The sequence below is a fragment of the Lepisma saccharinum genome, chromosome 7, assembly GCF_977018435.1.
Source record: "Lepisma saccharinum chromosome 7, izLepSacc3.1, whole genome shotgun sequence".
Classification (NCBI taxonomy): domain Eukaryota; kingdom Metazoa; phylum Arthropoda; class Insecta; order Zygentoma; family Lepismatidae; genus Lepisma; species Lepisma saccharinum.
The window spans coordinates 39,451,436-39,462,452 of NC_139235.1; the positions used below are offsets into that span (position 1 = coordinate 39,451,436).

General features: G+C 37.7%; 1 protein-coding gene across 1 annotated transcript in view; it reads right to left on the minus strand.

Annotated features, from left to right (window-relative positions):
* The window catches only part of Galt (Galactose-1-phosphate uridylyltransferase), a 42,074-nt gene extending 32,901 nt beyond the window's left edge, over positions 1-9,173 (minus strand). The window contains exons 1-2 of the mRNA XM_083125179.1: positions 9,027-9,173; positions 1,436-1,605 (exon numbers count right to left, since the gene is read on the minus strand). Of these exons, the coding sequence (XP_082981305.1) occupies positions 1,436-1,605; positions 9,027-9,060 (204 nt within the window). The 5' untranslated portion in view covers positions 9,061-9,173. The remainder of the gene's footprint in view (positions 1-1,435; positions 1,606-9,026) is intronic.
* Between the last annotated feature and the right edge of the window lie 1,844 nt (positions 9,174-11,017).

Here is an 11,017-nt window from a genome sequence, read left to right on the forward strand (position 1 = left end):
TGCTCTTACATGTTTTGCTAAGGTATGTAGTGTACCTATTTAACCCCAACAGTGTAGACTCGAAATTACGTAAGTGCATTTATTTTTTCTTGTGCCAAATTAGTACCAATTATAGCCCAATGCGCCTTGCATAAAACAAAAGTGGAACCGAACGTCACACCACATTACTATGAGGGCAACCGCGACGTTGTCGTGAAATTGCGAAGGAAACAACTAAAATCCCTTTTTGTTTGCGTTCTTTTTACAATCTCTCTTGATATTTCGACTTGCAATTTTTAATCCAGCGTAACAAGTACATTCGTCCGACGACACTTCACTATTCACTATCGAATGGCCATAAAAGTACATACCTCAATAATGAATTAATTGGACTGCGTGGTTTCTTGGTGGTGGCGACCTAGAGAGCCAAACGTCGCCTTCCTACTGGCCCTTATCCACATACGTCCAAACTTCCTGTACTGCGACTTGTGTCCTTTTCCTCGAACTTCTCCAATTGCGTCTTCATCGTACGTGTTCCACTTCGTCCGCGAAAGAACAAGGATCAAAATCGCCAACAGTCAAAAAGGGCTTCACGTAGTCATCACCGCTACTTGCTACCATCTCTCGAAACACCAACTCTCTCACATATTGTTCACATGCAGTCCCAAAAAGGCAAGTTCTTGTCGAGTTCGAGAGATAAAGATAGCCACTGCTACCGAAGGTCAACGGAGTAGGAGGAGGTATGTCTTGCCAAACGTGCCCATGCTTCCATCAAGTCGAGACTGCTCCTTCGCAACTGCTCCTTCGAAACTGACCTTTCCTTTGATGCGTAATCGCGTAAACCAAGAAATGCCACTGAGGGCCTCTAGCAGCAATTCGACCAACTAGCCCTAATAAAAGGCTGACGCAAGGCGTACCGAAGTGATGAGGAAGAATGTGAGGCTTTTCTACGCGATAATATAACGTAATACTTTTATTACTGATCTGCGTAGAAAAACGTCACACTATACCACATGAGCTACTGAACCAGCTCTGGTTTCAATCAATCAATCAACCTGTTCATCCCTTGTGCTGTTTTTCTGTGTGGAATTGTCACCTTCAGTGATGCTACAACGGATTCTGCACATCTCCCATGTGTGTGAAATTATAAGGTAATATACAGTTCCACACTAAGAGATATAAGGCACTATTGGCATCATCAGTGTCTCAAAGAGAATCCATTGCAGTATCACTGACAGAGACGATTCCGCACAGGTAAACAGCGCAAGTGTAAAAATCAGATGAGAGCTATCTTGGTAGCTCAGTTGGTATGGCAATTATGCAGTATGCCGGAGACCCAAGTCAGAGTTCTGGCTGAACCTGCATTTTTCACTTAAAATTCTACATGTTCATCTACTGTGTATGCCAAATTATGAGGTAATAAGATGGTAAGATGGAAATGACAAGATTAACTTACTTTACCATTTGCTCTTGCAACACCCGGACACAGAGGATTGTCAGGATCAAATTCTGGACATTCTTCTTCAGGAACACGTTCTACTTGTCCGCTCCAGGGTCGCTTCATTCTATGTGGAGAAACTAACACCCATTCACCCTTTAATGGGTTGTAGCGCACATGCTGGTGGTCTACAGGGGAAGGAAATTAAATTACACAAATCACACACAAAAAATCATTATAATGCTAAAAAACAAAAACAAAAAACAGGAATACTTATCAAAAGTGCTAAAGCTGGGCTCTTTTGGTGCCAGCATAGCCATAATTTTTAACATTAAAAATAAATAAAATCAATTAATATAACTGGCAATTACATGAGTTTCTTTTCATTTTCATCACTTTGGTTATTTATCAGCCCTTTCTTGTGCCCTCAAGCAATTAGAAACATTGCTTAGAAAAAGTAAAAATCAAGAAAAGATTGTCTGTAGCAACAGAAATAACGTTTCATCTTTTTATAGGACTTTGTATCATTGCATTAGGACACTATCAATGGTTGAAAACTCTGCTGAAAAAATGTATATAGTGGAAGTAATATAGGGGCAAAACTAAAGAAAGGTGAATATTTACTATTCCCCAGGCACAGACCTTTGAGGCTGACAAAACCTTTTTGTATGTACTGTATGTCTGCATATCTTCCTTAAATGGAGGAGCAGGAAGGTGGATGTCTTTGCTTCAGGAACCTAGTTATGCTCTTGTCCCTTTGGTTGATTGATTTGGTTTATTTTACTTCCATTTTCTGCCACTGTTGGCTAATCGGCAAGATGAGGATGAATAGTGATGAGATGAGATGGATGAAGGGACAAACATATTGCGGTGACAAAACACAAGCCTCACACATGATCATACTGGCTTGAGTGAGTGTCTTCAGAAAGGATTACCCCTTACACCCTGTTTCTTTTGTGTGTTACTTCTAAAGAACTGATTATAATAGAGATTGATTGAGCTTGGGGAAGAAATTGTTTGGCTTTCATAATTCCAAATCATAAACAATGAAAGAGATTCTTTCAGATTACTGACCAGTCGAGTTCTGTAAAGCATCATCATGTCTAAAATATATCTTGAAGTTCTCCTGACAAATGACAGCTTAATAAAGACATTTTCTGGTTATGGACCTTGTGTTTTTCAAGAATTTGAGAGCTCACACCACAGTCTCTTTCAAAGATTAATTGAGAGAATAAGAGTGGGGGGATGATCCCAGAGTAGGTGGCAGCCCAGGCAAGTGCTATGTCTGGTTGGTAGCCCACACAAGTCAACATTGCCAGCCAGTCGGGATTAAGTTCAAACCCAGTATTTTTTAAAAAACTTATGTAATAGAAAAACTGAAGAAATCTCTTTATTATTCATCAGAAAAGCTTCAAGACTTATTTCTTTATATTGTACGTAAACCTTAGAGAGTGACTACATAAGGAGTTAAGTAACAGGCTTGTATTCCAAATGTCATGGATTCAAACTCCAGGAGCCAGGCCATCCTATAACAAGTTTATTTGTGGTCACTCCACATGAATGCTCTTCTCGGTCACTTTTCCCACAATTTCTGTACATAATTCTTAAATGTTAAGAATTGGAAAGATTAAAATTGCACCTCCCTGTCCCAGTAATCTAGCGACAAGACTGATGCCTTCAAATCAAGGAATTCCAGGTTCGATCCCCGGTGGAGGCACATTTCATTAAGTAGCTCGGATTCCACTATAAGCTGTAGGTCTTCTCCCAATTAGCCTCTGTGCATATAGTGGACCTTAATATAAATTCACGCAACCAAACATTGCAATACGATGCAAAAACGGCATGCATGAACAATTTTATTGTTTACAGGCCTAGGCCTACATGTTGATTAATTATGATTTGTGAGAGAATCAAATTAATTATGATTTGTGAGAGAATCAATCTTTCAAGCATATCTACAACTAACTATTGATCCATTGCTGATCAGTCTTTATGCGTAACATATTCTGAAATAAAATTATAATCTGTAGTAGTTATTTTCACTAATCAAATGCCCAGTGCAAGAGTTGCAACTGTATTCATTGATTTTATGTCATCTGCTGGTGGAGGTGAATTTGTAGTGAAAATACGCTTGTTCTTTGTTGTTTTAGTGTGACAACCTCATTCTTCAGAAAGGTTACTGTAGGGTGGTATTTTTCACACACACCCTTTTCTAGTTCTAAGTTCTGAATTCTAGTCCTTGAACAAGAAAACGAAAGATACTTCATCTTGGCAGAGAAAATTATATGATTAACTCACTTTCTATTCGAGGATGGTATTGCTTAGTTAATACCTCATCTATTAAGTTAGTGCCAATTTTCTGAAGCACAAAAAACTACAATCTCTCGCCGCTTACTATTGTAATTTGGACAGCGAGAGTTAAAGCTGAATCCAAGTTATGGCACGCTACGAGGCAGAAAGGAAAGTTAAATAAGGACCCCTCAGTAGCTGCTTGCAATGGCTGAAATATTCAAAGTTGCCTTTTACGAACTTCATAAGCTTTGTGGTATTGAAATGAGCAACTCCTTGCGGCAAATCACGTGTTACCTTCAAATTGGTAACAACAGGTTAAGTGCTCTATCTATTCTGTCTTTTGAGAAGAAGTTTGCAAAATCTTTAGATTTAATCAAGTTTGTAGATAATTTTCCAGCTGCTCATAGAAACAGATGTATCTTGTTGTAGTTTCTTGCCATGTTTCTTTTTCTTATTTCAGCAAAAAAGCATCCAGAATCTTTACACGGGTGCCTGATAATGTTCGCATGAGCACGTGAACACTCATGTATATGTTTTAAATTACGTACATATTAAATGCACACACACACACACACACACACACACACACATATATTTATTCGAGAAAATCCTTCTTTGATGACCAAGTATACACACACAATTTACTCTGACACGTCGTCTTGCACGTCTGATAACTTTTTTTAGATAGTTGGTAACACTAACTCCCACGGTGTTCCATGGATTGCATTGTACACAATTGCTGTGCGTGTTGAATCAAACTGGCAGCTAAGAGACTGTTGGCCACTATACACCGAAATAGTTCACTGCGCTGTGCAAACACATCTTGGTGCGAGCCCTGATGCAAGCAGCAATATTTCTTGCATTCGGCACCAGAATGCAGCATTATACAAGGCATGTCTAGGGGGACTCAAGACGGTCTGCACTACCAGTGGTGCAGAAACGTTTTTCATTTGGGGGGTACAAAATTCAGCCTCCCATACACATGCACGCACAACACACACACACACAGACACACACACACACACACATTTTCTACTTCACAGTTGCCTATACCTAGGTATAATGTGAAGGTATGGAAAATTTTACATTTTAGAGCAGTACACATGAATTTCGTGGTTTTTTTTTTTTTTAATGCATAAATATTTTGTATTTCTTTGTTTTTCTTAGAATTTATGCTTACTTTAAAAACAGCTCTTAAGACTAGATAACAATTCCAAAACTCTCAAAGTTCTGGACCTTATTCTGGGCTCATTTTGAATTTAACGGAACGGAAAACCAAGAGTTCGAAATGTGAAAATTGGGAACAAAGATACATCTATTAATTTTAATGCAGAGTGAGATGAAAGGGGCTAAGGAGGATTCCCTCATCCTTTATCTTGATGGATCCCAACCAGGAATAATCATCCTCCACCCACTGAATATAGAAACCATATTATTGAATATATCACACTTATAGAGTTCCATTCAGTTCAGTTCATTTTAATTTGAAAGTCCCATAGCTACACATAAGATATTTAAACCATTTTTGGCTGATGTGTACCACATCCAATGCTTTTTAGAAGCCGGTATTTTCTCAGACATCTAGAGGACGTTGTATTATAAAACAAAACAAAAAGTGAGTTTAGATGGTTACTGATCAACTCGTAAGAGGTCTAACTTTGGAATATTTGTAGAACATTTGACAAAGCATTTAATCATAATAGCTGTACCTAATGATGCTCTCAAGCACTGAAAGTACTACCAGTGGTGTGCCCAGGATTTTCGAAAGGGAGGGGTTATGTATACTTTTTCTTGGTAGTCAACTCTCATTTTGTCATATTTTCCTATCTTTGACGTTCTTTTTTTTAGGAATACTGGGCAAAATGGGGGGTTATAACGCCCATCAACTCCTCTTGGACACATCACTGAGTACTACAGTATCATTCATTTCATGTACAAAACAGAAATCCTTCAGATCTCAGAGCAAGCAAGGAAAACCACACGCTCGAAAGATTTTTCTTCTCAATTTTTGGTGGACAATATGAAGAACCGGCCAAAGTTTATTTTTGTATGTAGTGGTATTAAATGCAGATACATGAGTCTGTTTTAGGCTGACAAGAGTTTCAATCTTCCTCGTATACAGCGCCACCGCTATTCGGGCAATTTCGTGCAGTTTGCAACTTCGTAACTCGTTTGAACATGCACGCGCACTCCCCGTCAAGTGGAATGCTGGTGTAGGTATTGTTGTAGGCCTATCGTCTCTATCAGCGCGTTCGAAATTGGCAAGGTGAAGGAACTTAGTTCCGATCTGAAGGATGTTATTATAAATTTGGCCCTTAGAGGTTATTCTTTAAGAAAAATTGGACAAACAGTCGATAAATCACACTCCACAGTTCAATATATAGTAAACAAATTTAGAGAGGAATTTTTAAAACAGAATGTGCCGAGAAAACCAAAAGAGAGACAGCTGAATAAACTTGATGAATGCTTTATTTTAAAAAGAGTGCGAGAAAAACCCCGACTAAGGCTTCCTCAGTTACAACTGTTAGTAGAAAATGTTGCTGGCAAGATGATGTCCGATCAAACTGTCCTACGTGCCTTGTCGAAGCATGGATCTCATGGCAGAATACCACGAAAGAGGCCATATGTAAATAATATGAATTGCAGGAATATACTTTCATTCGCGAAAGAGCGCATCCACAAGGACCAGGAATTTTGGGATAGTGTCATATGGTCAGACGAGTCCAAGATTAATATATACAGGTCAGATGGGATAAATACGTTCTGGAGAAAATCAAATAAAGACAATGATCACATTAACACAGTTCCAACAGTTAAACACGGTGGTGGGTCATTAATGATTTGGGGCTGTATGTCGTCCAAACGTGTAGGACGACATACGTGCACGACATACGTGTAGGTATCATGGATGCATATGTCTATTTGGACATATTGAAGAACAATGTAAAGCAGAGTGCCCAAAAAATGGACATGCCCCCTATATACAGATTCCAACAAGACAATGACAGTAAGCATAAGGCGCAAGTTAACATGAATTGGCTAATATGGAATGTGCCCAAACTACTACAAACACCAGCTCAAAGTCCAGACTTAAATCCCATTGAGCATTTATGGGCAATTTTGAAGAGGCGAGTCCATAAAGCAGGCGTCAAGTCCAAACAAGAGTTGAAAACTGTTGTGCAAGCCGAATGGAATAAAATAAGCTCTGAAACATGTCGGAAACAGGTTAAATCTATGAAGAACAGGTGTCAAGAAGTAATTAAAGCCATAGGATACTCATCAAAGTATTAGAACTGTCACTCAATTTGCTCTGAATATACCTTTTTATTTTATATTATTAAGTGTACGAATAGAAAAGTTGTACAAAAAATGGCATGTTTCTCTTTCAATTTCATTAACGGCAAGAGGAATAGCTGACATCGTTACACTTTAACAAGATGGCGCTCCACCACATTTTGCTGTGAGTGTCCCCAAACGGCTAAATGAACTGTTTCCAAACCACTGGATTGGACGTGGATCACGAGACCTTCTAGCATCGTTGCCATGGCCTCCACGAAGCCCAGACCTCACCACACTGGACAATGCACTTTGGGGCATAATAAAAGAAGACGTTCGTAAACGACGATCAACTGAAAGACTGAGTTCGTATGGCATTTTAAAGGATCACCCCTGATATGCTGCAGCGGATGCATACAAGAACGTGGTGACGCATCAACCTTTGCATCGAACATGGTGGAGTGCATACTGACGTTGTTGATCAATGAACCTTGAACCTTTGTAACAATGTTAATATTATGTTATTCACAATAAATGTTAATGTTAACCAGAAATTGTTTATTCAAAATAAATGTTGAAATTTTAAAAAAATATACTGTTTTGTATTCATAATATGTCTTACTGTATTATGCTATTAACATGTAAAGGGACTTTTCGCCCACCCTGTACTGTATGCCAGCATTCCGCTTGACGGGGAGCGCGCCTGCATGTTCAAAATTGTTACGAAGTTGCAAACTGCGCGAAATTGCCCGAATAGCGGTGGTGCTGTATGCGAGGAAGATTGAAACTCTTGCCTGTACGAATAACAATGTTGCATGAAACAGCGTGTTTTTCTCTTTTCACACAAATTATATGCTCTGTTTATACACTTTGAACATACATTTTTGTTGACATTTGTTGGTGAAACCTTCATTCTAATTTAGTTTGGGTGGGTGGGTGACATATTAACAATAAGACCGAGTCTGCTGCCACGCACGTGTCAGCAGTAAGAATAAGCGTCAAATTTGCTGCTGCCACGTAATTCGTCTGCTAAGAGGATGTTACAAATCTTAAGAACAGATGAAGAGGAGAAAAATGCAAGTTTGTGATTAGTGTGAATGAATGTATATGTAATTTAGAACCTTTTTCTTTAGAAAGTATTTAGCGATATTATTTTAATGCTAACAGAACCTAACCTAACTACGAGAACATTTAGGTTTATATTAGAAGAATGCTAAGGGACATAATCTTAAAACATTTTTTGTGAAAGTAATCGCTACAACTTCACAGTATGTGTTACAGACGTAATTGCATACATAGCATGATGAAATCACGATAAGACAAAAACCGAGTCTGCTGCCACGCGCATCTTTTTTGAGGTTCCAGCAGAAAAAGAACGTGGCAGCAGAGGATGGGGATGGTTCTAATTGTCCCATAGCGAATGACAAAGACACACTTCTGAAGTATTTCACGTTATTCTTGTTATAGAAGTAAATATTGGCTACGAATATTTTCGCATTGAGTGACACGAAGATATGCTGCTGCTAGAAAGAACATTTTTATATCTCCACAGCTATATTTTCTTCGTCTTTTTTAATATTCGTAATTTGATGCGTATTGCCATCCGGTAATGGATAATTTGTGATAGCTATTATTTCCGTTAGAAAGTAATGTAATATGCAGGGAAGAAAGTATTTTTGTTTATTGCTATTTCTTACGAAATTTAATAAAATAAGCTGTGATTTGATTTAAAGGATTTGTTATTTAACAATATCAGACAGTCTTGCATTTATCTGCGTTTTAACTTAAATGAAGTTGCTTTTACAGAAACTGGTCACCATTACGGATAGGCACTAATGCTATTTACCACATGAAACAAATGTGCATGCATATGTCAAATAAATAAATATGATGTGGTATGCAAATGTGTAGCTATTAGGAAAATTATTTCCTGCTCGATATTCGGAATCGGAATGACGTAAGTTAAGTTTTGTTAATTATGTATTTTCGTAAGCTTACTATAATTATAATAGTTTATGTTTTTTAGTTCTTCATATCATACCTGTCGCATTGAAAAAATTCCCACCTTCCTGCATGATGATGACAAATGCAATGAAAGTAAATGTTGTGGGACGACCTCTTACTGTGTTGTTATTCCGTCTGAAATTTTATCTCCGATTCCGCAGTGAATTGAGCATCTACTCATAGGACCTAACAGTTACATAATCAGATTTGATTATTATCTGAAATATTGTATCTCCTTTTGTATGTGAATGAAAAGCGGGTGGATATTGTTATTACCACGAAAGTGTTACATCAAATGAGTGTAATTTGCCCAGTGCTACATCAAATCAGTGTCATTTGGCCAGTTTTACATCAAACGAGTGTAATTTGGCCATACATACAGACGCAAACACTTGCAACGCCACGGATACAAGACAACACATTGGAAAACGGCCTGTTTACATATTTTTCGTAACCGTGGTATGGAATCAACCACTTTTGATCGCATAAACCAATGCAATTTTTTTCTCAAGAAGAAAAAGCGCTATTGTCGAATGTCCGTTAAGAAAAATCAGAATTACTGTGGGGAACACATGTGTTTCGCGGAAGAAAACTGCAAAACCAAGGAAAACGATTCTGCCGAATCACCACTAAAACGAGTTTCTTGTCCATTCGACAACACTCACACGTGCTATACAAGATACTTGCACAAACATATCAAAAAATGTAACTCAAGGCCCAAAGAGAAACCTTTATTTTATGCCTTGGACATTAATCGTGGTGGTGCTGAGGAACGATCCGAAAAACAAAGATTGTCTGATATAAGTGATGATGAGCTTCTAGACATAATCAATAAGGTGGAACAGGTGTATCGAGATGCTAAACCCAAAATAAAAGAGGAAATACTGAATCATCCAGCATTATCAGAAGAACTAGTAAATCCTGACTATGGTGTCAAAACATTAAAACATTTAAAGCAGAATTCCTCTCTACTTGGCCATATGTCAAAAGCAGGATGGTTGTCTGATGAAACTTGTTTTATTGAGTTCGGAGCTGGAAGAGGTCAGTTGACATACTGGTTGATCCAGGCTATTGAAAATCCGCATACTTGCAAATTCATTCTTGTAGACCGAGCTAGTCCTCGTCATAAACATGAAAACAAATTGAATATGATGGATTCCGTAGTTAGAATTAGGATGGATATTGCTGATTTGAATTTAAGTGCCATAGAGGAAATTAAAAACTTCCAGAAAGTTGTTGCAACGGGCAAGCATTTGTGTGGTGTAGCAACAGATTTAGCCTTACGATGTTTGGTAAACAGCCAAGCTAAAGAAAGGGATGGTTTAAAAGTAACTGGACTTATTTTGTCTTTTTGTTGCCATCATAGGTGTGAATGGGAGAGCTATGTTGGAAAAGAATTCTTACTGGAGTGTAGATTTACGTCATCAGAGTTTCGTGTAATGAAGAACATTGTTAGCTGGGCAACATGTGGAACAGGAAACTGTAGACAGCATGAAAGTGATCAAAAGACTGACACCCCACTTCAAAATAATTCTGCAAATGACAGTACTGCTCATAGCACAAAACTAGAAACTGAAAATAAGTATGATAGATATGTAAGATTGAATTTAGATAAACAACAAAGAGAAGGGATAGGAAGAAAGTGCAAACATATTTTGGATTGGGGAAGACTTCAATATTTGCAGAAACATGGATTTAATGGAAACCTAATTTATTATGTAACATCAGATGTATCTCTTGAAAACGTGTGTGTACTTGCTGAATTGCATAATACATCTAGAAGCTAGCAGTTGTTAGACAGAGATTTATGAATTAATTGTTTCAGTGTTATCAACCAGGTATTAATTAAATATGTGTTACTATTTTAATCAGTCAGATATTTATGTATTAAATACTGCTATGTTAATTCCAAACAAAGACTTTAAATGTGAAGTGATGCATTTTTGAAAATACTTTCAAAAGAGTTGTAGTGTAGCTTTTGTAAAAGTAATGCATTTTATAAAATATCATCATCAAATCTGTTTGTTA